Here is a 26,748-nt window from a genome sequence, read left to right as displayed (position 1 = left end):
AATTAAACCTGAATTTTCAATCAACTTCCTTGTTAGACTATTTTGAGGAACTATAGAGAACTAATTTTAAGTCTTGAAGGACATTTACTTTTTAAATTACTATGAAAATTATTTCCTAAGATATTGAGCACTAGGAAAATAGAAGAAATAAACTGCCACAGAAGTAAAAGACCAACAATCTGTTTTTAAAGCATCTCTGAGTTTGAACTGATTTAGCTCTAAGTATATAAAACAAACAGTAAAAACCTTTCCAGACTAAAGAATATAATTTTTATTATTTATAATAGCAAAATCAGATGAAGGGATTTCATTTTAAAGACATACTGTGTTTTTCGCTGAAAATTTAATTAAACAATTATTTCGGCTAGGTCAGTGCAAGAAGCTATAAATACTTGCATAACTTTAAATCTCCCAATAATTACGTCAAATATTTCACCAATACAAGTTTTCACTAATCTACTTTAAAAGGTCAATTTGTATTTTCTATTTCAGCTAAGTAACCACAACAAATTTAAATTTTGTAAGGCTTATCTTTAAGATTTCAGATAATTTTCAATTTTGCTCTCAATAAAGCCAGTTTTCAATATTCTATAGTGTTCATGTTCATGCTCAGTTGCTAAGTCGTGTCCGACTCTTCAGGACCTCAGGGACTGTAGCCCCTCAGGCTCCTCTGACTATATTTCCCAGGCAAGAATACTGGGGTGACTTGTCATTTCCTTTTCCAGGGGACATTCACAACCCAGGGTCAAACCCCTGTCTCCTGCATTGGTGGATGGATTCTTTTACCTGCTGAGCCACCGCGAAAGTCTTAGTACCATTTACCCTGATTAGATCATTATTTTTAGTTATTACAGAAAGGTAACTGGTAAAAACCTATTCATTAGTACTGGCAAGGAGGAGGTGGTAAAATATAGTCTCACTGGTATCAAACTTTTAAGACATCTCTTTAAACAGCACATTACATTGATTCATCATTGATTTAAGTGATTTAATTAATAGAAAGCATAAGACCTTTCATTTAAACATCCCATTAAAACAAACCTTTTATAGATGTTTTTGCCCCAACATAAGGAAACTTTTATGATACAATTTAAAAACTGGATTCACTAATGTAAATGCCCTTACAGTCTTAAAAAAAAAAACAAAAAAACACGACTTTCCAATGCTTTATGTGAAATTGTATGCAGAATTCCAACATATAAATCACATAAAATGCAAAGCACAGCTCTGGTTGCTACACAGGTGGGATCCAGGTTACCCTCCCCAGGTCTCCCCTAGGCAGACTTGAAGCATCTCTGTGGAATGCCAAAAAACTAATCTTCTAAGTCCCTGATTTGTCTGGGTACTTAAGTATGGCTCAAAATCATCATCATTTACAGCATCTTTTTGATGAATCGAACCGTTTTGTACTGAAACTTTATTTCCTTGCCCTTTAGGTCTCTGATCCACGCTAGTGGCTGACATTCTTCACCGCAACCCGAGAGCTGCTGCTGCTGCTGCTACCGCCGCCGCCGCCGCCGCCTGGGCCTCTCCCTGTGCACTCACTGTAGTTGGCTGCCGCCCTCGGCCGAGAGGCTCTTCCTGCCGCCGCCGCTCGCTGAGAAGCCATAAAGACGGCCTCGCGCTCGGGAGTTGGTGGAAGGGGCTCGTCTCTTCCGCTTGCACGCTCCTCTTCCCCTCTCGCTCTTCACTTCTCGGGTCCACAATGGCGGACAGACTCCTCATTTTCAATTAATGTTAACAAAACTCAAGTCCTCCTCCATTTCTCTAAGAGGTAATAGGTTCTATATCTTCAAACTTGCCACACCCTCATTCCCAGATGGTGGCCTTGGCTTAACGTTTCTTAGAGAAAACACAGGCCATTGAACCTTCCCACCCTTGACCTGAAACCTGTCTGCACTGGACCCATTTTGCCTTCTTTTCTCACTACATGAACAGATGAGTCCCTTCACTGGGGCCACCCTCTGATCTTCTCGAGGTCTCTGTTGGTGCAGGTACCCTCCCCCTGCACTGACCCAATGGATCATTCATTAGCGTATAAACAGAATCTGTCACTACATGGATAACTGATCTTTAAACAGTAATCCCTCCTACCTTGACTCCACATCTCCTTCCAGGTACTGGCCACTCCCTGCTTCCTTATATCATGAACGCCTCCAAAAGGTGGTCTGCACATTTCCTCAATTCAATGTCTTCGTTTTTTGGGGGTGAGGACATGGGGATGACTCCAGACTGTCTTGAAAATAGACATAATACATCACAGTCATAGTTGGTCTTCCAGTATTAAAATGGTTTCTTTCCAAATTCTTTTAAAGTGATCATAGAAGATTAAAAAAAAAAAAGGTGCAGGACTCCCCAGATGGTCCAGTGGTTAAGAATCTGCCTGCCAACGCAGAAGGTTCCGTAGGCTTTGGGGCAACTAAGCCCATGCGCCACCAACTACTGAGTCTGTAAGCCCTAGACCCAGGGCTCAGCGACCAGAGAAGTCGCCACAATGAGAAGCCCACCTGCTGCAACTAGAGAAAGCACACACACATCAAGGAAGCTCCAGTGTAGCCAAAAATAAACTTTTAAAAAGTATGTCAACATGGACAAAGAGAGTAGGAGGGGAAACCAGGCAGGGCACGGCCAGCAATGTTTGGCCCTGGATGGTGGATGAACACATGCAACTCAGTGCAGAAGCTGAGACCTCCTAATGCCCCTGCTGAGCTGGGGAGGGGGGCAATGAAGTGGACACCTGTCTGCTAAACTTGGAGGTGCTCAGTGAAGCCCCATCCACACAGCTGGCTTTTTGGTGAAAGACATTCAAGGAAAGCCTCTCTCGTGAAAGGCAGAGTTCTCCAAAGAGCAAACAGAAAAAGTAGACCTGTGACCAAAGGAGACAATGCAGAGAACCAAAGGAAACTCTGATGCATAAGCTTTCCTGTTCTCTCTCCAACTCTCTGGACCTAAGGGCCGCTTGCAAGCCGTGCTGGCCTGGACACCCAACGTTTCTGGCCAACAACCTTTCTCCTCTGAGATGGTTTCTTAGCAAAGAGGCAGCTCCCAGGGCACTATGCGGGTCTGAGGGAGGGTCTAACGTTCAAATCTAAGTCACTCTCCATGACTTACCCAACAAAGTCTAAATGTGAGTGGTATTTCTGAAATGTTCCAAGTCTTGTTCTGAGCTCCTGTCCCTGATTCCTGAGTCACCTTGTCATTTCCTCTGCTATGGTCTGAATATTTGTGTGTCCTCCAGCCCAGGTCAAAATTTTAATGTCCAATATGATGGTATTAGGAGGGGAGGCTTTGATAAGTGCTTAGTTCAGGAGGATGGAGCCCTCATGAATGATATCAATGCTCCTACAAAGGAGACTCCGTGAGTTAGGATGAGGACACCAGGAAGAGGTGCTGGCTCCACCCAGGAAGAGGGCCTCCCCAGTGTGACCATGCTGGGGACTTGACTTGAACTCCCAGTTTCCAGAACTAAGAGGAATAAACCTCTATTGTTTATAAGCTACCGTGTCTGCGGCAGCAGCCTGAATGGACTAAGACAGCTTTACAACATCCTTCCTTTTCCAGGTTTGCAGCAGCCCCAGGCAGTGAGGACAAACTCTCCTCAAAGTCTAGGGGCCTGGGAGGGGGGTCAGACACTGCCAGGGGGAACTGCAGCAAGAGCAAGACATGTGATGTGGGCCCTTAGAAGAAGACAGGATGACACAGTACACGATTCCATTCACGCGACATTCTTGAAAACAAAGCTGTGAGAACGGAAATCATCCTTGGTTATCAGAGTATGGCAGTGAAGGAGGGGCTGGCAAAGGAGCACCAGAGCACATTTTGGGGTGATGACAACGTTCTGTATCTTGACCACTGTGATGGTCATATGGTTATATACTTTTGTCAAAATTCTAGAACTGTTAGCTTTAAAAGTGTGTACAGTCTTAAAAATTACCAAGCACATTAAAAATTTTAAGGGTGTAAGTTATACAATAAACCTTTGTGACTTTGAAAAAAGAGATGGGAAGGCAAAAGTTGGCGAGACTGCCTGTGTTCAAATCCCACCACCGTCACTTGCGAACTATGCTGTGATCCAGAGCAAGCCAGTTCGTGTTTGGATCCCTTCTCTGAATGGAGATCACAGATCTACCTCCCAAGATGGTCAGGAGTGAAAAAGAAAATGCTGTGAAGGCCCGGCTCGAGAGCGCGTTTCCAACCTTACCCGCGTCCAGAGAGTGCGAGGCAGGTGCCTCCCCAGCCCTGGGTGCACCACACCGCGGGCGCACACCCGCTCCCCTGGAGAGAAGCAGGAGCCCCAGCCTGGACGCCCCGACTCCCTCGCTGTGCTGTGACTGAGGAGGGGAGTGGGGCCGTCGGCTGGGAAGCACTGCCGCGCTCCTACAGCTTCCTTCCCTGGGGAGCCCCAGGGAACCACGGACACTTGCGTCCTGCGGCATGTGGGGAAAAAGGCGGGGCCTCACCTGGGCTGGCGCCGGAGGTGACATTAACGGGGCGGGGGGGGGGGGGGTGGAGTACTGGGAGGAGGGACTCCCTCGGGAAACTGGGTATGTGTGAGTGGGGCGTTGAGGCGCGGAGCCGAGCCTTCGCACGAGGGGTGTGGTTGAGGCGCGGAGGGGAGGAGTCGTGGGGTGTGGGCGTGGCTGAGGCGCACTGCAGAGGCGTCCTGGGTGTTGGCGTGGCTGAGGCGTAAAGGCAGGCCCTTTGCGTCTCTGTGCTTGGTCTCCTGGTTCGCCTTCACCCCTCCGTGCTCTATCGCGTGTTCTTCGGCTCGACTTTGGACACACCCTGGGTAATCCTTTGCCTCAGTCAGGCTATGTGATGCTTCCTTGGCCCAGGCTGACTCTGCCTGTGTCTGGTCTTTCTCCTATCGCTGTCGCTGGTTCTGGCCAGACTGTCTGGATCTCTGGTCTCAGGCTGTGTCTCCCTTACCGGCCTTGACTTTGTAGGACCTTTGACCAGCGGTTCCTCTCAATGCCCCATCGTTATCTCGACTCCGCCTCTCCACTCCCCTTTCTCTCCTGTCTCCCAGACGGCAGAATATCCTTCCCTTCTGGTCTTTGCAGTAGTAAAATCGGATATCCATAAGCCAGTAGCTGGGGGTTGTTGAGAACGGGCCCAGCCCCAGCCCAAGGTCCGGAAAATTCCCCAGAGGCTGTGAACTTGGGCTCCCAGATTTGGCCCGGGGCCTGGCTGTGGCTATTCTGGGTCCTGGGACAGAGGGCCCACATCTGGGCCAGGCTGAGCTGTGCTCCCAGGGCGGGGGCAGAGACTGCGTGAGAAGGGGCAGCTTGCTTCTGCTGAGAGCGAGGATCTCCCAGGCCAGGCAGACTGCACCCACACTCGCAGGACTTCGCAGGACATCCCTCCTGCAGGAGGCATTCTTGGCCTTCCTGGCTACCTCAGCTAGTATTTTTCTCTTCCAGTACCAGCCTGCTCAACTCCAGTCTCCTCCCTTGTTCCAGGAAGCCTGTTCAGCCTCCTAAACTGGCTTATTTCTACTTCTCTGTCAGTCTCAGACACAGAGCTGCTCAGAGAGGCTCCACCTAGCCAGGACACCGGCCCAGCCCAGGCTCTGGACCAAGTCTTGGGAGAAGCAAAGGAGCAAACTCTGGTTGTGCACTGACTTCCCCCAAGTTCCACCTTTCTTTCTGTCTAAGGCCAGAGCAGCTCTGGCCTTCCCACTCCACACTTCTCTTTCCACATCTCTTTAGAATTTACATTAATTATGCACAGGCTTTAGACACTTCTTGAATAGTTGAGCTGGGTTTGTGTCTTTTTTTTTTTCATTTTTAGCTCTGCAAGAGATGCCCTTTTTTTGTTTTTTAAGTCAGTGGTGAAAAACTCAAATGGTTCAAATGATACACATCAAAAAGGCAGTTGCCTTCCCACCCTTTCCAAAGAATATCTCTGCTGAACTTGCTTTGAATCACTTGTCTTGCTTAAAATTGATTCTGAAAACAAATTCAAGTGGAAAAACATGTCTTTATAAAAAGTTACTAAGTGTAACACATGGAATTGAAACATATGGAAAGGCCAAACATAAAGACTGCTTGGGGGAGATTTTCCTCCAATGGAAACTGGACTGGATGAAGCTTCTTCAAATATGAGTTCAGTAGCATTGGGACTGAGAAAGCTGTGTTTCTCTGCTTGATTCATTTCTGACTAAAAACACAGGCAGTCTGCTCAGAGGACCTCTTTTTTTTAAAGATAAAATTAAAGATATAGTTTGCCAACATAAAGTGTACAATTCAATGGTTTTTGGCATATCTACAACCATCATCACAATCAAATTTAGAACCCTTTCATCACCCTCTCCCCCCAAAGAAGCCCTGTACTGGGAGTTCCCTGGTGGTCTCGTATTTAAGATTCAGTGCTTTCACTGCTGCGGCCCAGATTCAATTCCTGGTTGAGGAACTAAGATCCTCAAAAGTTACACATAGGCACAGCCAAAAAAAAAAAAAAAAAAAGCCCTGTACCCTTCAGTTCCCCAGTACTCCCCACATCTGTAGGGATCTACTTTCTATCTCCATACGCAACCACCAATCTACTTTCTATCTCCACAGAGTCCCCTATTCTAGACATTTCCCATTTCTTTTGAGTATATACCCATGAGTGGAATTGCTGGGTCATATGGTAATTCTATGTTTAATTTTTTTGAGGAACAAGCAGACTGTTTTCCAAAGCGGCAGCACCATTGTATAATTTGCCAGCAGTGTATGAGAGTTCCAACTTCTCCATATCCTCACCAATACATATCATTATCTGTCTTTTAAAAATTTTTATTGTATTCTAGTTGATTTAAAAGTAGTGTATAATCTGTCTTTTTAATTATAGCTATCCTAGTGGTGTCAAGTGGTATCTCATTGTGGGTTTTGACTTGCATTTTCCTGATGATTGATAATCTGAGGACTTTTTATAAACTTGACTTGCAATTAGGGTTGTCTACCCAACTGTCACTGAAGGACTTGAGAGTCTCCACTTACTCTTTACTTTTCCCCCAACAGCACAGTAATGTCCTCTGCATTACAATCATAATTCAAAGGTTTCTTGAGCACCACCTGGGGTTAGGCATTGTGCTAGGTGCTGAGGATACAGCAAAATAAGCAAGATCTCACCTCTTGGAGAGCTTGGTGTGTAAAGGCGCAGCTCCAGATTCGAATACTTGTTCTGTCACCTCCCAGCTTTGTGGCCTTGGACAGTATGTCCAGTCTTGCCCAGCCTCAGTTCCTAATCTGTGAAATAAGGTTGCTCTGAGAATTACATGCAAAGCACTGAGCAGTATCTGGCATATAGTAACTGCTCAGGAGGCTCTTATTATTATTAAAGATGAGGCCAGACAATTAAATGTTAACCATAATGGACAATGAGTTACTGTCAGAGAAATGCAAAGTATCATGGAACACAGGGGCTTCCCTGGTGGCTCAGACAGTGAAGAATCTGCCCGCAATGTGGGAGACCTGAGTTCAATCCCTGGGTGGGAAAATCCCCTGTGGAGAAAGAAATGGCAACTCACTTCAGTATTCTTGCCTGGAGAATCCCATGGACAGAGGAACCTGGTAGGCTACAAACCATCATGTTGCAAAGAGTCGGACACAAACCAGCAACTAACACTTAGTGGAACACAGAGAGGGGACCCTCAAACCAATCCAGGGTCTAGGAAAGGCAACCCAGGAAGTGATGTTTAAACAGAGAGGTAGGAATTGGCTAAAGCAAGGCAGTGTGTGTGTGTGTTCCTGACAGTTGCAACAGCTTATGCAAAGACTTGAAGGCAACAGAAGAGAGCATGGTATACTGGTATACTGGAGAGATTGAAATGTGTTCAGAATGTCTAGAGCAGGACTGTCCGACAGAATTCTCTGCTATGATGGAAAAGTTTTGTATCTGTGCTGTCCTCTATAGTAGCCACTAACCACATGTGACTATGAGCATTTGAAATGTGGAACTGTAGAACTGAATGCTTAATTTAATTTTACTATAGTTGACATATTTAAATAGCCACTGTGGCTGGTGACCTTACATTGGACAGCACAGGTGTATACACTGGAATGTCATGTGAATGGCAGGACTGCAATAAGAGATGGGGTGTGGAGAAGGGTATCCTGCTGCACGGGCTTGGTATGGGGGGTTGTTTAAGCCAGGGAGTGAGGTGATCTGGTTTTCATTTTTGAAATACCACTCTCATTGCTGTAAGGAGAATGGATTATGGAGGAGTGCCAGGCAGGAGTGAAGCAAGTAGACCAGCCTGAAGCTGGCTGTGGTCTCCCTGGCAGGAAAGACAGTGGTTTGGACCAGGCAGAGATAGAGACAAATTGGGAGGTTTAGGGGTGTGGGGTTCCTGATGGGGTGGATTTTAGGAGTGAGGGAGAGGGAGATGACCTAGGGCTGGCTACTTACTAGGATGGTGGCTGTGTCCCCAGTCTGGACCAGGGCTGGTTTGGAAGGGAGTTGTCTAATTTCAGAAGCATAGCCGCCCCTGCTGGCCGGTGCTGGAAGCTCCTTTAGCTCAGGGAAGGAAGGCTGTTGCCCTCAGGCTGGGGATCTCGGGGACTGGGGAAACGTCCCAGGAGGTCGGGAGGTCGGGGTGGTGGGGTGCATTCCACGGGCAGGTGCTGGGCGGAGTCCCTCCTCTCTGGGGGCGTCCACATCAGCTTTCCTTGCCCCGTCTGAGCCACATGGCCGCTGGGGGACAAGTGGTGGGGAAGAGGAGGGGTGGGGGTCAGTGTAGGGGCCGAGTCCCTCCCTGACCCAAGGACCCGCCAGCTCCCCTCTCCCCCGAATAGGACCCCGCACCCAAGGGTGGCCGCTGACTGCGCCACCCCCGGCATCCGGGGGCCTCAGAGGCAGGCAGTGGGGGTGGGGCGGGGCGGGAGGCGGGGCGTGTCTCCCCAGAGAGGGTGTGGCCCTCGGTCCTTGTGGTCAGTATCCCGGCCAGCAGGTCCTGCCTCGAGAGCGTTGATCCGGCTGCAGCCAGGCGGGCTGAACCTGCGGCACGCAGGGGGACCCAGCCGGCTCTCGGGGCTCCCCGCCGACAAGCGCCCCTCCCGGCTGCACTTCCTCTGCAGCCCCAAGCCGGACGCTCCTCGCGCTGCCTCCGCCGAGCTAGTGAGTCTGGGATGATGCGGGCGTCCCAGGGGCCCGGACCCCCAGGTCTAGGGGTGGCGGCTAGGAAGCCCAAGTGGGCTTCTTGCTAGCCCAGCCCTGAGCCAGGGTCTCCGCGGGGCTCCGGCTCCCTCCTTCACCTGACCACCCAGGTCGTTCCTCCCTGGGAAGATGGTGGGGCGGGGGTCCAGGCTGGGGGTGGGGGGCAGCGATGGGCAGGGCAGGGGCTGTTGGGCAGGACAGCTGTTGCTGCGGAGGCTTGGGAGCCGTGGGCCGGGAGGCAGAACGGTGCGAGGGTGGGGACCTTAGCCAGGTTAAATGGCGAGTGGCATGGGAAAGACGCCCCCGGGGTGCGCAGAAAGATGCTGGTTCAACACTGCGTCGTGAGGACTAGACAGGCCCCCGCCTCCCCTGCTTCTGTGGGAAGATGCCCCGGCGTCGCCGCCCCCCACTCCGGGGGCTGAAGCTGCAAGGAAGATGGTCCAGGCCCAGCCACTGTCCACCCTGCCACTGCTGCCCTCCGCTGCCCGTCCGCAAGTCCCCAAGCTCTGCTCCCTGCGCCCTCTCCCCACACTGTTCTCTCCACTCTCCCCACCTTGGGCTCTTTTCCCTTCTCTCTGCTCACCCAATGGGGGGCCCAGGGGCTTCCCCCACCCCACACTGGGGCCCCACCCTACCATGTGATGGCGGCTGTGGTTTCAGCGCTCCCCTTGAGGGTGAGGTGGAGCTTGGAGCTGAACTCCCCGCCCAGCCTGGGGCCTAGTGGGGCTGCAGGCTTGGGGCAGCTTGGGCGCAGCGAGGTGTCTCCCTCTGGCTCTGAAGCCCCTAAGAGACACTAAGGCTGAAAATACAGACAGGCCCTGAAGGATTCTGAGAACTGAAGAGGAGCGGCATGGTGGGGCGAGGCGCTGCCCACAGCTTGGAACCTTGGGAAAGTCACTTCCCCCTTCTGAGCCCTGGTCGTCCTGGCAGCAAAATAAAGACTTTGATAGGCCCGTGGTTTTCCGAAGACTTCCCCTGAGCGCCCCTACTCTGCGTAGGAGGTGGAGTGACCTGCCCCCACCCGAAACTGCATTTTCATCTGCTGTGAATGTTGACTGCTGGGCAGGAGGTTGTGTCGAGAAAGGGTTGTGCTGTTAACACAAACGTTTTGGGACCAGGGACTGTGGCTTCTCAAAGATCAGGAAGTCCCAGAGGGAGACTCAGGGACAGTGATGATCCATCCCTGTTTCTCTGACAGGGCCTCCCTCTCGGTCCTCCCTCCTCTGGCTCCTCTCCCTGCTCCTGTTGGGCTGAGTCCCTGCCCTGGGGGCTGGTCTACTTGTGTGTGCTTACCCCAAGGACTGTAGCCCTCCAGGCTCCTCTGTCCAAGGGATTTCCCAGACAAGAATACTGGAGTGGGTTGCCATTTCCTCTTCCAGGGGATCTTCCCGATCCCAGGATTGAACCTGCTTCTCCACACTGCAGGCAGATTCTTACTGCTGAGCCACCAGGGAAAGTCTGCTTGTACCCAGCTTCTGTTAATGAGCCTCTCTGGTCCCAGGCTCCAGCCAGCTCTTCTAGTCCTGCTCCTACTGGGAGAAGGAGGTTCCTCTGACATCTCTGTCCCCCGCCACCCCTACAGAGATTCCAGTCAGAAGGGGCAGCCGTCTTCCCTGAGGATGACCACGCCCTCCAGCTCTCCTGCTTTCAGACTCGAGACCTCAGATGGAGGCGATGAAGATGGTGCCCAGGGAGACACAGGAAATGGGGGCCGGAGCTCTGAACCACCCCCCATGGAGTCCCGGTTTCAGAGTGAGGACCGGAACTCCTCCCCACAGATCAGAGTGAACCTCAACTTCCGAAGGGCGGCAGGTGCCAGGTGAGGCAGCAAGTGTGGATGGAGCCTGGGGCCTCACTTCTAGCAGAAGCAAACTGGGTAGCCTGGCCCAACACCAGCGCCCCTTCCCCACAGCCTGCGGGGTCCTCGGTCTGGCTCTGATGGCTCCAGGGCCGACAGGCTGAACTCTGCTCTGCTCGCTGAGGTTGCTGCTTCCAAAACTTTCCCCATTCTTGCCTTTCTGTCTTCTGGGGTTGCATTTCTCTTGGTAGGGACATATTCTTTCAGCTCCAATTACTCAACTGAGCCTGGCATGTTCCTTGTTTGTCACAGTCCCTGCGAGGGGTGGTAGCAGGATCCACACCCCAGTCCAGAAGAGTCAAGGACATCCAGGAATGTCCCGCATGCTCCCAGGCTCCTCCGAGGCTGGACCTGTTGCCCTGGGGACGTGGACTCTGGGGATTAAGGACAGTGGGCTTATTCTTGGAATCACCTCCACTCTTACTTTCCTGTGATGTCCACTAATTCAGACCCTGGGCACCACTCTGGCGGGGAGCCCTGTGGGTGTGGGGGAGGGGTGCACCTGGCATGCCCCAGGGTGAGGTCTGCCATATCTGCATGGGCCAGACAGCACTCTGCAAGTGAAACCCCTCCATCCTTCCCTCCCGCCTCACTCACCCCTGGGACTCTGCCGCCCGCCTTGGCCTCCCAGCCCAGAGCCCCCGTCCTGTCTGTGCTGCAGGACCGAGGTCACATTCACACCAGGGCAGGAGAGGATGCTCGCAAAGCTTGTGGGATTGGGCCACCAGCCCGAGGCAGAACCAGCCCCTCGGTGCCCTTTGTGCCCCATGGGCTTCCCTGTCCCAGGACTCTGATGCTGCCCTGTGACAGGAAGTGCCTGTCCAAATAGCCACTTCCCCTAGCCAGACTGCCCCGGGCTCCCCAGTCAGCCGCAGAGCCCTCTTGGTCATGCTGCATCCACGTGGTCTGCTGGGTGAATGATGGTGCGTCAATCATGCGATCACAGCTTAAAACACGACTGATCCCAGCAACCCCCACTCATCAGAGCCTCCAACCCTTTCTTGGTTGATCCACTCCATGGTAGACCTGAGGGTCCCCAAAATGTCAATTAGTCCCCCCTTTGTCCCTTCATATTGGCTGGTCATGGTGCCAGGAGCCCAGAGGCGAGCTGGCCCTCTGTGAGTAGGGACGGGTCCAGGCGGGGGTACCCCACACAGCACTGCTAGACTCAGAAGGGTTACCAGCCCCTTCTGGGGATTTTCCCCGAAGTGTGGCTTCTCAGTAAAATTCTGAGTGTCTGGTTTCCATTTTGGGACCCATCTCTCTGAGGAAACTCTGTCCAGGCTGGAGTTTCTCTGGAGTCGGGGTCTGGAGTTAGTTGAGCCCTCGCCCCCCACCCCACCCCCCTGCCCCATGAATTCTGCACCATGTGACTTTGGGAAGGTTACTTTATCTCCTTGTTTGTCTGATAGAGATTGCTCACCCAGGACAGAAGTGATGGTCAGGGGGCAGCTGCTCTGTTGTTAGTCCATGGATGGTCTGAGAAGACGAGGGGCTTTTCTTGATTCCTTGGTGGGGACCAGTGGTGCAGACAGCCCCCAAGTCTGTGGGCACCTCCGGTAGCCCTGTGCTGACCCAAACCCCAGTTCAAGGGCCATGATGAGTTCCTGTGCTGAAATGGACAGTGAGCTTGTTGTGAGACCCTCAGGGCACCTAGAGAGTGAGAGCAGATCTCCCAAATGCCTGAGCTCGGGGGACGCAGAGACCACAGCCCCAGACAGCCTCCTCCTCCAGGGGTCTGAGCACCTGGGGTCTCATTGGTCAGCCTGGGAGAGTGCATGCTGCATGCTAAGTCACTCAATCATTTCTGAACTCTTTGTGACCCCATGGACTGTAGCCTGCCAGCTCCTCTGACCATGGGATTTTCCAGGCGAGAGTACTGGACTGGGTTGCCATGCCCCTCTCCAAGGGATCTTCCTGACCCAGGGATTGAACCCGTGTCTCCTGCATTGCAAGTGAATTCTTTACCACTCAGCTACAGGGAGGGTAGAGGCCCTCAAGAGGCTCCCATGGGGCTCCCTGGGAAGGGGAAGAGCTTCCCCTCTTTTGGGGGCCCAGAGCTCTCTTGCAGTATCAGTCACAAACCACATTCCCACAGCCAGCCAGACCCAAACCGCTTTGGCCGAGACCGGCTCTTCAGCGCTGTGGCCCGGGGGGCCCCCGAGGATCTGGCGGGGCTACCAGAGTACCTGCGCCGGACCAGCAAGTACCTCACAGACTCGGAGTACAGAGGTAGGCTACTGCTCGAGCCAGGGACTCATGAGCTGGGCCGAGACTGAGCTCCCTGGGTGGGTCTCGACCATGGTCAGGAGCTGAGAGGCAAGGAGGGGCAGTGCTCCTAGCAGCTCTCCTGCCAACAGAGCCCGCTACCCTGTCCACCTACCCCACCGGCTCCCGACCTGGGCCTGCCTCGGCCACCGTCAGCCATGTCAGTGGCGAACGGATATTCCCAGGCTTCCTCAGTGTGGCCTTTCCCTGCCCCTTTTTCAGTAATAGCATCACCAAGATCTGACACACATACCACACACTTCATCCATCTCAGAGCGTTCTTTGCCCCAAATATAAGTACCTGTAATATTTGGGCTGATGAAGAAAAGAACATTTGTGCATTCTAGAAGGCTCAAATAGTAATGAAATGTATAAAGCTGAGGGTAGAAACAGTCCATCATCCTGGCTCCTAATAATGATATGGAATACATCTTTTTAAACTTTAAATCCAGGGGGTGTATATTTATAGAAGTGGGGCCGTGCCATGTGTGCTGATCTGTAATGTGCTTTCCCCCTCTTACTACATCTTATAGCACGCTCCATCTCAGTGCACAGGCCTCTAACTCAGTCACCGTAACAACCGGCGGAGTTTCCCACCCTGCACATTGACCACAGTTCAATTAACTAACCCCCTACTGGTGGCCATTTATATCGTTTGTAATTTTTGGCCTCAACACTTCTGTGTACTAAAGAATTTTGTATATAATTCCACGTGATCCTTACAAGAACCCTAGGATGGTCCCATTTTACAGTGAGGAAAATTGAGGTTAAGAGAGGCCAAATGACTTGCCCAGAAGAGACAGTTTTTAAGCGGTAAAGCCGCTTAACAAACACTGCTCCAAACGTTCTTGTGTAGAGAACGTTGCCTACACATCTTAGAAACTTAATTTATAGGGTAGAAAGTGTAGCATACCAGAATATTACTCAGACATAAAAAGGAACAAATTTGAGTCAGCTGTAGTGAGGTGGATGAACCTAGAGTCTGTGGTACAGAGTGAAGTAAGTCAGAAAGAGAAAAACAAATATCGTATATTAATGCATATATATGGAATCTAAAAAAGTGGTACTAACGAACCTAATGGCAGAGAAGGAATGGAGATGTAGACACAGAGAATGGACTTGTTGACACAGCAGGGGAAGGAGAGGGTGGGACAAATTGAGAAAGTATCACTGACGTGTATCCACTGCTGCTAAGTGGACAAGGCAGCAGTGGATACACGTCAATGATACTTTCTCAATTTGTCCCACCCTCTCCTTCCCCTGCTGTGTCAACAAGTCCATTCTCTGTGTCTACGACGTGTATCCACTACCATGTGTAAAATGGACAGCTAGTGGGAAGCTGCTGTCTAGCACAGGGAGCTGAGCTCAGTGCTCTATGATGACCTAGAGAAGTGGAATGTGGGAGTGGGAGGGAGGCTATAGAGGGAGGGGATTTATGTATATAATTATGACTGATTGGAGTTGTTGTATGGCAGAAACCAAGTCAACATTGTAAAGCAGCTTTTCTCCAACTAAAAAATAAAGAAAATTGCAGCCATACCTGTTGGTATTCTAATACCTCTGGCTTGAGCCGTGTCACCCTGCAGCATGGCTGGGATGCTCCCTGTATGGGTGGGTGGGCGGCCTGAACACCACAGTGCTCCCTCCCCTCCTCCCGCAGAGGGCTCCACAGGGAAGACCTGTCTGATGAAGGCTCTGCTGAACCTTCGGGATGGGGCCAATGCCTGCATCGAGCCGCTGCTGCAGATTGACCGGGACTCGGGCAATCCCCATCCTCTGGTCAACGCCCAGTGCATGGATGAGTACTACCGAGGCCACAGCGCCCTCCACATCGCCATCGAGAAGCGGAGCCTGGTCTGCGTGAAGCTCCTGGTGGAGAATGGGGCCGATGTGCATGCCCGGGCCTGCGGCCAGTTCTTTCAGAAGAGGAGGGAAGAGACCTGCTTCTACTTCGGTGAGCTGCCTTTTTGGATAAAGTGGACTTCAGAGGGGATAAGGCCTTGCCCATGGTCACAGGGTTAATGTGACCCTGAAACCCAGACCTGTTTGACCCCTCATGCTTCTAATTGCTCGGCTACCTGCAAAGGCAGCTTGTCTAAGAGATGTTTTACCCTTATCTGGCCAAGGAAGCTCACTCACTACACACGAGCTCAGACCAGGGCCAGGGGAGCGGGAGGCTAGCACTGGTGTGTGATGAGACTCGACCGGACAGGGCATGGAGGAAGGGACATCTGTGCCCAGCGGCAGTGGGTCTGGGCCCTGGCAAAGAAAGGAGACAGAGGCAAGGGGTGGGAAGCCTGGTGGGCAAGCCCACACTCTGATCCCTTAGATGGTAAAGAGCTCCAGGTCCTCTCCCTTGGGTCGGAGCTGGACAGAGCCACCTCGACCAGCTCCTGAGAGAAGGCGCAGCTGCCCTAGGCAGGGCCTGGGACCTTCTCTGCTCACTGCCGGGCCTAGCTGGGCCTGGGACCTTCTCCGCTCACTGCCCGGCCTGGGTGGGTCCAGGACCTTCCGCACTCACTGCCTGGCCTGGCTGTGCCGGGGACCCTGATATAATACTGCATCTCCTCCTCTGGCTGCCTCAAGGTGGTCCAGGGAGCATGACGAGCCAATGGGTGGAAGCTGAGAGATCCAAGGCCCAAGCTGTCTCCTTGGCCCCCAGGCGAGCTGCCCCTCTCCCTGGCTGCCTGCACCCAGCAGTGGGATGTGGTGACTTACCTCCTGAAGAACACGCACCAGCCCGCTAGCCTGCAGGCCACTGACTCGCTGGGCAACACGGTGCTGCATGCCTTGGTGATGATCGCAGACAACTCTCCAGAGAACAGCATGCTAGTGACCCACATGTATGACAGGCTCCTCCAGGTGGGGGGCCTGCAGCTGGAGGACATGACCAACCTGCAGGGCCTCACGCCCCTGAAGCTGGCCGCCAAGGAGGGCAAAATCGAGGTGAGCGGCCAGGCCATGCTTTCCAGGAAGCAGGAGGACTCAGCCAGGAATTTTGCAGAAAGAGCCTGGGGTGGTGTCTAGCTCAGAGCAGTTTCGGCATGCACCTCTCCTACATGTGTGTTTATTATTGATAAATTATCCAGGAGCTGCAGTATGAATATATTACATTATAAAGCAGGGATTGTATATTTTTGGCTGCACTGTGCAGCTTCCCAGATCTTAGTTCCCCGACAAGGGCTTGAACCTGGGCCATGGCAGTGCAAGCCTGAGTCCTTACCACTGGACCACCAGGGAAATCCCAGGGATTCTTTTTAAAGTCATTTGGGTTTCTTGATTAGCAAATAGCTGTCTCATATTCTTTGCTGTTGTGTCTTCTTCCTATTGATTGATGTGTTCTTTTTTAAAAAAATATTTATGTATTTATTTTTTTAAATTTTGGCTGTGCTGGGTCTTTGTTGCTGCACACTGGCTTTCTCTAGTTGTGGCAAGTGGGGGCTACTCTCTGGCTGAAATGCAAGAGCTGCTCATTGTGGGGGCTTCTCTTGTTGAGCAGTGTGCGCTCAAGGGTACGCAGGCTTCTGTGGTGGCGTGTGGGCTCAGTAGTTGGGGCTCACAGCCTCCAGAGCTCATTAGTTGTGGCACATGGGGCTTAGCGACATATGGGATTTCCCGGACCAGGGATCGAACCCGTGTCCCTTGCATTGCAAGACAGATTCTTAACCCCTTGACCACCAGGGAAGCCCCATAAGTGTTATTGATCATGAATATAACAGCATTTTGTTGACAATTTGTCATAGTTGCAAATTTTTCTCCCAGTTCAACATTAAAAAATTGTTATGGCATTTTTTGCTACACAGAATTTTTACATTTTTATTAGCTGAGTATAATTATCTTTTTCTTGATTTTTGCTATTGCTTAACTCCTACAAGATTTTAAAACTTTGTGTGTGTGCATGAGTATACATGTGTGTGTGTGTGTATGCATGTGTGTGTATTCCATAGCCATATCTTCTTCCAGACTTTTCTTTTGTAGTTTCAATTTTAATGCCTAAAGGTGATTTATCTGGAAGTTATAAGTTACTCTAACAAAGAATAACCATGAGGAAATTCCCAAGCAGTCCAGTGGTTAGGACTCTGATTGCCAAGGGCTTAGGTTCGATCCTTCATCTGGGAACTAAGATTCCACAAGCTGTGTGGTTAAAAAAAAGAATAAACATAATCTAGATTTACTTTTTCCTCAAAACACTTTCTCATTGTCTGATCCTTATTATCGGGGGGAGCTTCATGGGTGTACAACCTACACAGTTGACACAGGGCCCCATGCTTAGAACATAGGTGTCTTTAAAGTTTAAGACCAAACTGAACATAAATGGAAGTTTTACGTTTTCTTCCTGCCCTCCAAGGCCCCTGGGGTGTGGGGACCTCCCTTTGTGTCTAGAGGCATGGCTGTGTGACCTGTGGAAGCTCCCCAACACAGGAACCCCCGCCCCCACTCCTCATTTGTAAAACCACACTGCTCGGAACCTGTTCAGGTCAGGGACACTTTCTAGCCTGCTGAGAGCTCTAGACTCTGGCCACAGTCATGCACACATGTGTGTAGCTGGCAGCCTCTGATGTCATGGGGCATTAAGGACCCCTGAACTGGGGGTCCCTTGGCCATAAGAGTGTCCAGGAAAGAGGCCTTGGGGCAGGAATGGGGAAGGAAGAGCCAAGGTTGCTGGCAGGCCCTGGCATAGGTGGGTAGGTGGGAGTGCCTTAGTATGTGGACGTGTGTAACAGTTCATATGTGCAAGTGCATGTGTGTGCAGGGCACATGCGTGTGTCTGCTCTGCAGGACACTGAGTCCAAGGCTTCCCATCAGTGAGGGTGGTGGCCATGCGGGTCAAGCTCAAGCTCACGTGCCTGGCCCTGTAGATTTTCAGACACATCCTGCAGCGGGAGCTTCCGGAGCCATACCAGTCCCTTTCCCGAAAGTTCACCGAGTGGTCCTATGGGCCCGTGCGGGTGTCGCTGTATGACCTGGCCTCTGTGGACAGCTGGGAGGAAAACTCAGTGCTGGAGATCATCGCCTTTCACTCCCGAAGCCCGGTGAGCCTGCGGGGCGGGGGTGTGCCTAGGGGGCCTGGCAGAGCTTCCTGCAAGGTCTACCGCTCGGGCCAGCCTGCTGGACCACGTGGGCCCTGAAACCGGGATGTGGAGGTGTGGCCTCATGTCCTCACCCAGCCCCTGGGCACATGCTCACGCCACACACTGGTGCCACCCGACCTGGGGATCACGCCAGGGTGTCCTCTCTGTTGCCAAGCACCTGCTCAGGACTGGTCACTCTGTAGCTGTGAGGGTGGGGAGGGGTCATTCGGGGCTCCCCGACCTCTCCCCCTCCCCTGGTGCCCCCAACTGTACTTGCTGAACCAAACGCGCCTCTGACTCTCACCTGCCGTCCCAGCTCCGGCACCGGATGGTAGTCTTGGAGCCGCTGAACAAACTGCTGAAGGCGAAGTCGAATCTGCTCATCCCCAGGTTCCTCTTCAACTTCCTGTGTTACTTGACCTACATGCTCATCTTCACCGCTGTCACCTACTACCAGCCTGCCCTGGAAAAGGCAAGGCGGGGAGGGGCACGTCCTGGGGAGGCTTGCTGGAAACAACCCTGGCAGAAGACAGGGCAAGGATTAGCACCCACCCTGCAGATGCTGACTGCTGGGTGCTGCAGCCACGCGCTAACCTAGCTGGTCACAGTATGGAAGTAACAGCATAGTGGTAACAACAATAGTTAGGACTTAGTGAGTGTGCACCATATGTGAGAAAGTGTTCCACATGACTGACATGTGTTAACATATTTAATTAATCTCACAACAAGTCTCTGAGATGATAACTCTCATCATCGCTGGTTTACAGGTGAGGGAAGGGAGGCACAGAGAGATTAAGCAGCTTCAGGAGATGGGGCCTGAAACCAGACAGTCTGGCTCCAGAGCCCCTGCTTGCTCTGCTGCTCTGGGGGCCTCCCCACTGCTCACACTCAGAATGGGCCCCCAGCCTAGCTATCAGTGGGGGGCTGCTGGGAGGGCACCCCAGGCTGAGCCAAGTGTCTCTTCGAGCAGGACTTCCTCCCACTGGAAGTGACGGCTGGGAACACCATGCTGCTGCTGGGCCATGTGCTGCTCCTGCTCGGGGGGGTCAACCTCCTTATGGGCCAGGTGAGGGCTCCTCCGACCACCCCGCTCCAAACCCAGAATCCTGCTCTGAGGAGCCTGGGCACAGGTTAACCAAGTCCCTGCATTTTCAGGAGACTGAGCCCCATACCTGGTCCCGTGCTGACCAGCTTCAGGGCAGCCTTGCCTTCTGGGCTGAATGCCCTAACCCTACTGTTCTTGCTGGGGTGCCCTGAGGGCAGCAAATGACTCCTGTGATCCCCTGGCAGTGCCAGCTCTGCTCTCCTGTGAATGGAGCTAGATGCCCCCCAGCCCACGGTCCCTTGGCTGGGTCATTCCTCACTTGAGGAGCACAGAAGGGTAGGCTGGGGGCCTGAGCAGGACATCCTCAGGGGAAGATGCTGCCAGCTTGCAGGAGACAGACTGGGCCATGGTGTGGAGACTCTCTGGGAGGCCAGGGTGGCTGGAGCACTGGATGGTCCCTGGGCAGCCAGGGAGGGGGAGGGAAAGGAGCCCCCCTCATCGTATGGAGCGTGAGCCCTCCAGCTGGATCCACAGGGAGCCAGGGGGTCCCTGGCATTGTCTGGGTGTCTTGACAGTTTGGAAACAGGGTCTGGAGCTTTCTCAGCTACCAGCCGGATTCATAAGCACCCCAAAAGTCAAAGCTGCCACCTGAGCCCCCGAGGTGGTTTTGCTCGGATTGTGACAGGCCGGCGGGAGGAGAGCATGGCAGTGGTGATCCAGCCCTGAGGGCAGTGGGGCTGTGTTGTGACCCCCCACGTGTCACAGCCTGTCTTCCCGGCCCCCTTGCCCCCCTGCAGCTGTGGTACTTCTGGAGGCGTCGTCTGTTCATCTGGATCTCCTTCATGGACAGCTACTTTGAAATCCTCTTGTACGTGAGGCCTTACCCCTCCTCCCCCATCTTGGCCTGGGCACCACTCTGGCTTTGGGGACCAGGGAGCTCCAGGGGCTGGGACCAGCATGCAGGCCGGACCCAGGAGCTGGGCTGCTGTTGGGTCCAGCTCATCACTGAGATAGTCACGTCAACCGAGTCCTCGCTCTGCCTCAGTGGAGCCTGAAGTCTTTACCTACTGTGTCTCACTGAATCCTCGCTGACACCCGCCAAGTCAGGCATTGTTACTGTCACACTCATTTTACAGGGGAGGGAACTGGGGCCCTCAGGGACCTCACCCAAGATGGAGGTCAGGATGCTCAAGTCCAGTCTGGACACGGAGAGGACATCTCATCTCTGAGACCGCGGCAGGGTTGAGGGGCAAGGGGGGTCTGCCCCGGCCAGGGGAGGCCCGCGAACTGACCGACCCTGCCCCCCCAGCCTGGTCCAGGCACTGCTCACCGTGCTGTCCCAGGTGCTGCGCTTCTTGGCCGTCAAGGGATACCTGCCGCTGCTCGTGTGCTCTCTGGTGCTGGGCTGGCTGAACCTGCTCTACTACATGCGTGGCTTCCAGTACACGGGTATCTACAGCGTCATGATCCAGAAGGTGAGAGGCAGGGGCAGCCCCGTGCAGCCAGACTGGCAGAGCTGGACACTGCACCCCAGGGGCACTCCTTTTGGGCTCAGCAGGCAGGCTCACCGAGTGTCAGCATCAGGGCGCACATACAGGCTGCCCTCCATACAGGTAAGCACATATGCACGTGTGTGCTGGCAAGTGTCCACACAGGAGCACGCGCCTCCTTGTTTGCTGAAGTAGCAGGGACCAAGCACAGAAGCTCACCGGTGTGCCTGTGCCCTGGGTCGTCTGGGCATGTGGAGGTGCCTGCATTCATTCAGTCATTCAACAAACATTTAGGAAGCGGATGCTAGGTATGGGTCAGGCCCTGTTCTAAGTGTCAGGAACACAGTATTTTGTTCACAAACAGAATAGATCTCGCTCTCCTGAAGCTGACATTCTAGCCGAGGAGACAGCATAAGAAAACAAATGAGAATGCTGCATTACACTAATGTTTCTGAAGGAAACATGTAAGGGGGTGTGAGGGACAGTGATGGGCCCTGTAGACTGGCTGTTCTGCGGGTCTCTTTGCAGAGGTGGCGTGTACGTTAAGATCTGAGAGAATGATCCAGCCACCACAGACTCAAGGAAGTAGAAATCTAGGCAAAGGGACTGAGGCCAGAAGCTAGAGCGAGCTGGGATGGCTAGGGACAGACAGAGGCTGGGAGGGTATGGGAGGAAGTGGGGGGAAGGGAGTGGTTTTGCTGACCTCGGGGAGGCCCCTGGAGGATTTCAGTCATGTCGAACTCTTTGCAACCCTATGGACTATGGCCCTCCAGGCTCTTCTGTCCATGGGATTCTCCAGGCAAGAATACTGGAGTGGGTTGCTATGTTCTCCTCCAGGGGATCTTCCCCACCAAGGGATGGAACCCGCATCTCTCACATCTCCACATTGGCAGGCAGGTTCTTTCCCACTGAGCCACCCGGGAAGCTCAGTGACATTAAATACATTCACAGTGTTGTACAACCATCTCCATCATCTCTAGGACTTGTCCACCTTCCCCAGTTGAAATTCTGTCCCACGAAACCCGAACTCCCCGTTACTTGCCTCTTCCTTGCCCCTAGTAACCACACTATGACTTTCTATCTCTATGAATTTCACTATTCTGAGTGCCTCATCACGTAAGTGCCAGTCATACAGTATTTGTCCTTTTGTGTCTGGCTTATTTCCCTGGGCATAATGTCCTCAAGGTTCATCTCTGCTATCACACATTAGAATTCCCTTTCTGTTTAAGACTGAATAATACTGCACTGTATGTAGACACCACATTTAGTTTATCTGTTCATCCATCTGTGAACAGTTGGGTTGTTGCCACCTCTGGCTGTTTGAACAACGCTGCTGCAAACACGGGTGCCCAGGTTATCTGTTCGAATCCTTGTTTTCCATTCCTTCTTTCGAGGGCATGTCCAGACGTGGAGCCGCTGGAGCCTGTGGTTTAATTTTTTGGCCCTGGAGGGTTTTGAGCAGGAAAATGATATGATCTGATATAGACTTTTTTTAAAGACCCCCTTCTCACTGTGGCTCCACAGGGCCTGTGTATGCACACATTGTCCATGTGCGTGTGCACATGTGCAGGGCTGAGGCAGGGTCTGGAGTCACACCTAGTGACCTGGCCCCCCCCACCAACTCTGGGGCATATGTTCTAGGTCATCCTTCGGGACCTGCTCCGCTTCCTGGGGGTCTACTTAGTCTTCCTTTTCGGCTTCGCTGTTGGTAAAGGCCCTCACTCCCCTACCCAGCCCTTGCCCACCCTTGAGGCTGCCCGCTGGTCTCCCCTGGGCTGAGCACCCTCTGCCTCCCTCCCCTCCGCGCAGCACTAGTGAGCCTGAGTCGGGAGCCCCAGGACACCGGGGCCCCTGCGGGTTCCAACACCACAGAGGTGGCGGGGAAGGAGGACAAGGAGGCCCCATACCGGGGCATCCTGGACACTTCCTTGGAGCTGTTCAAGTTCACCATCGGCATGGGCGAGCTGGCCTTCCAAGACCAGCTGCACTTCCGCGGTGTGGTGCTGCTGCTGCTCTTGGCCTATGTGCTTCTCACCTATGTCTTGCTGCTCAACATGCTCATTGCGCTCATGAGCGAGACCGTCAACAGCGTCGCCACTGACAGCTGGAGCATCTGGAAGCTGCAGGTACCTGGGGAGGGTCCCCATCGCCTCCTGCGTCCTGAGCCCCCGAGTGGGATCTCCCTTGTCCATTCCTTCCTTCCTGCACAGGGCTGATTTGAGGACAGATCAGGTCTTGGGAGGTGCCTCGCACATACTAGGTGCTGTGTGTTAGCTGCCATCATCGTTAGTACTAAGTGTTTTCCGAGTGCCCAGTGCAGGGCTAGACATGGTTCTAGGCTCCAAGCATATGGCAGAGAACGAGATGAAGACTCCACCCTCGTGCATCCCGCTTCTGTACTCATCGAGTGTTCAGTGGGGTTAGCTTGGTGGGCGACACATGTGGGATGCAGGGGCCTGGGTTGGCCTAGCCTGGAGGAGCTGAGGGGGAGGGCAGAGGCTGGGGTAGCTGGGAGCTGATGAGACCTGGGAGGGTCAGGGTGAGTCTGGAGAGGTGCTGCGGGGAGAGCCTTGTGGGTGAGGGGGTGCTGAACTGTGTGACCAGTTCACTGCTGACCTTGGGCAAGCCACTTATCTTCTCTGAGCCTCACCTGCAAAGTTCCATGCCGCCCCCACCTGGCTTGAGTGCCAGGGGCAGGCACTGTGAAGTTCTGCACCTGCTGGAGTTCTAGAAGCTGTAGTTATGTGACTGCAAGTCACTGCAGGGCATGCATCACCTGCGGGCTCCCCAGCAATCACCCAGGACGCATCATCCTCAGTCTCTAAGTGGGAACACATTCAGGGGATGCAGGGCTTGACACACAGGCATGTGAACTGTGGGGCTGGATTCAGATGCACGCACTTCACAGATGCTGAGTTACACTGTGAAGTGCCGGCCACGCTGTCTGATGAATCCTTTGTTCCCAGAAAGCCATCTCTGTCCTAGAGATGGAGAAGGGCTACTGGTGGTGCAGGAGGAAGCAGCAGCGGGCAGGGGTGAAGCTGACAGTTGGCTCCAGGCCAGATGGTAGCCCCGATGAGCGCTGGTGCTTCAGGTGAGCAGGGGGGTGGGGCAGCCTGGGGGCCCTGCTGAAAACCAGCGGGGGAGCAGCTAGGAAGGAAAGCCAGGTCGGGAGGGAAAGGCAAGGTCTGCGTGCCCGAGGACTCTGGCCAGGGCCGGCAAGGTCAGTGCTGCTAGACCTCATTAGACCCAGAGCTCCAAGGCCTGCCGCTCTATCAGTTCATCTTCCTATCCACTGACTGAAACTGAAGGTCCCTCCCCGATGGTCCTGATTAACTCCTTCAGGCCTGAAATGGGGTACAGTCAGGAGGTCAAAAGCCAGAGGCATCCTGGGGTCAGAGCGTGCTAAGCCTGCTGTGACTGGTTGGCTTTGCCCTTCCACCCTCCACCCCGATCCTGACCCTGAGGCTGCAACCCTTCCCCCGAGAGCAGACTCTCCCCACAGAGAGGGAGCCTGGTGACAAGTGCACGGCCAGAAACACACTTTTCTGAGGGCATAGCCCGGCAAGGGGGTGGGTCTTAAGACGTGGAGTAGCTGTGAAAAGACTCCAGAGCCTGGGTCCACAAAGACCCAGCTCCTCTAAACTCCTCTCTGGATGCTGGGGACAATCCAGGTCACTGTGAAGAGCCAGAGGGGAGAGACGCCCGTTCCTCCCTGTGGGCCCCTGGCAGGGGCAACGGTCTGAGAGCTGGGAGCACAGGCTCAGGTGGGCTGGTGGATGGTCCAGAGTCCCGCAGAGAAGACTCGCCCTCCTTGCCCTCCTCTGGGGCAGCCGCTCTCCTGCACCCCTGGCCTCCTGGAGCCTCACAGCTACCCTGTCTCCTGCAGGGTGGAGGAAGTGAACTGGGCTGCGTGGGAGCAGACGCTGCCCACGGTGTTCGAGGAGCCCTCAGGGCGGGGCGGCCCTGGTGAGTGGCTGTGGGGTGTGTGTCAGTGTCTGCCTGACCCACAGCACAGAGAGTCTGGGCTCCAGGCTCCATCAGTGGAGTGGCTTTGTCCCATAAAGTGGTGCCTTCCCCAGTCTGTCCCCCACCTCCTCACCATCACTTGGGCAACTAGCTCCTGGTGCACCCTCCTCTCCTGCTTCTTCCTGTCTAGGTTTCTGTCTGTCTGCTGCACTCTCCATTCATTCAATGGGTTCTGGGCGGACCCAGCAGAGGAACAAGTTAGGGAGCCCCCAGTGCCCAATGGCTCCACCCCGACAGGCCAGCCTGGCCACCCCCACACCTGACTGAGAAGCCACTTCCTCTGCCTTTGCCTCATGGCCCAGGCTTGTTCAAGGCCCCTCCATAGAAAGGCCCCTCCATTCTAGGGTGGTGCTGGCCCCCCTCCAAGAATGATCCCCACCAGAGGCCTATTCTGAGGACTGGCTATCTGCAGGACAGGCCCCTTTAGAATCCTCTGTAGCTCCCACTTCAAGACTTCTGGCTGCCCTTCTCTCCTTTCTCATGCTCTTTCCAGACTCCACCTGCTGTGCCCTGGCCCCCTCCCCACAACAGCCTCCCCATCGCCCGAGAAACCTGTGTGTGGAGTCTCCTCTGGCCTCCAGGGCTCCTGGGTCCTTGACCACACGGCCCTCACTGATAACTTCCTGCCCACTCGTCTGTGTGTTTCCCTCCCTCTGAGCCCTGCTGTCCCCTCCCTTCAAGACTCTGAAAATCCCCTTGTCGTTCCACACCCCACTGCCTGCTGTGACCTCTAACTGGACATCACCATCGGGAACAGCCTTGGGACTGCCCTGCCAGGACCACATTTGTCAGCCCGCCCCTCTTCGCCCAGGCGGGAGGACTTGTGGGTCTCTACCACCCCCTGCCTCCTGGTGCTGAGTGTCCTTGGGACCCTCTGCCCTGCCCCTTCCCTCCCACATCTGCACCCAGACCTTAGAGGAGGCTTTTGGCTCCCGGCTCATCCCACTCCAGTCCCTCTGATACAGACAAAAACCACACACAGCCCCCAGCACACAACGCCTCCCACTGCCTGGAAGGCCACATTCCTCCTCCTCAGGTCAAGGCCCCAAACTGTTGTCCAGCCCCCTCCCTGCACCTCCCTCCATGTGACAGCAGTCCCTCAACAGTGCTCCCTGTTCCTTTCTCTCCTTGGCTCTGTCCCAAGTGCCCTTCCATTCTCTGGGCATCCACCTTTCCCAGCTTCTCCTTGGGGTGGGGGGTCTCCTCTCTTCTCTGAGCACCTGACTCTCGCCACCCTCTGGCTTTTCAGCACATCATCTCAGGTGTTCCGGTTTCTAACACAAAAGCCTGTCACCTGCAGGCACTCTCAGATCCTGGGAGGAGGCCCCTGATGGGCACGTGGTGGGGGGAGGCATTGCCGGGGACTTCTCGCCTGCTGTCTACAGGCAGGGGTGGTGCCATAGCTGTGGCCTCCTCCTGTTTGCTGGCGCCTGCCTCCTGGGGTACACACCCTGAGGACCAGGCCACCGTGGTCTTCATCCCTTTACAGGCGCCATCACCAGCCCGGCTTTGGCCTCCCAGTCCAGCCAGGACAGCGCGGTGGAGGAAGACCATGTGCCCCTGCAGCCCCTGGAATCCCACTGATGGATATCTTTCCAGTCCCACCTGCTGGCTCTGGGGCTCCAGGGGTCTTTGGTGGCAAAAATGAATAAATATTTTCTTGTGGCTAACTCTCCTGGAAACGTTAGTTGAGTAAAGGTATTGGGCCCTTGGCCTGTTTGGCATCTGACATTTCTCTGCGAGTTTACCTGTGTCTGGGGCCGGGCTGCTCCCTCAGTCTCCTGGGCACAGGGACCCTCACCTGCAGCCCCCCAACTGCCCTCTTTGGGGTGCAGGCAGCTGGCC

At 53.7% G+C, this 26,748-nt stretch overlaps 1 protein-coding gene and 1 long non-coding RNA gene across 3 annotated transcripts; one reads left to right on the top strand and one right to left on the bottom strand.

The window, feature by feature from the left end:
* Positions 1–1,150: 1,150 nt before the first annotated feature.
* Positions 1,151–10,504, bottom strand: LOC113877636. 2 transcript variants are annotated; one of them, XR_003506781.1, is made up of 4 exons: positions 9,777–10,504; positions 8,395–8,679; positions 7,116–7,232; positions 1,151–2,236 (listed from the first exon to the last, which is right to left on the bottom strand). It is a non-coding gene; the product is annotated as an uncharacterized LOC113877636 (long non-coding RNA). The 2 variants fall into 2 exon arrangements; XR_003506782.1 differs by having other exon boundaries at positions 1,151–2,232.
* Positions 8,881–26,573, top strand: TRPV2 (transient receptor potential cation channel subfamily V member 2). Its single transcript, XM_027517924.1, has 15 exons — positions 8,881–9,102; positions 10,724–10,960; positions 13,098–13,231; positions 14,928–15,221; positions 15,930–16,213; positions 18,127–18,300; positions 18,656–18,811; positions 19,310–19,405; positions 20,182–20,252; positions 20,694–20,859; positions 22,516–22,582; positions 22,684–23,000; positions 23,841–23,968; positions 24,764–24,843; positions 26,393–26,573. Exons 2-15 carry the CDS (start codon positions 10,761–10,763, stop codon positions 26,485–26,487), a joined length of 2,262 nt encoding a protein of 753 aa, XP_027373725.1. The 5' UTR covers positions 8,881–9,102; positions 10,724–10,760; the 3' UTR covers positions 26,488–26,573.
* Positions 26,574–26,748: the final 175 nt, after the last annotated feature.

This window comes from Bos indicus x Bos taurus, chromosome 19 (assembly GCF_003369695.1).
Source record: "Bos indicus x Bos taurus breed Angus x Brahman F1 hybrid chromosome 19, Bos_hybrid_MaternalHap_v2.0, whole genome shotgun sequence".
In the NCBI taxonomy this organism is placed as follows: Eukaryota; Metazoa; Chordata; class Mammalia; order Artiodactyla; family Bovidae; genus Bos; species Bos indicus x Bos taurus.
This window is presented reverse-complemented; position numbering and strand designations above follow the sequence as displayed.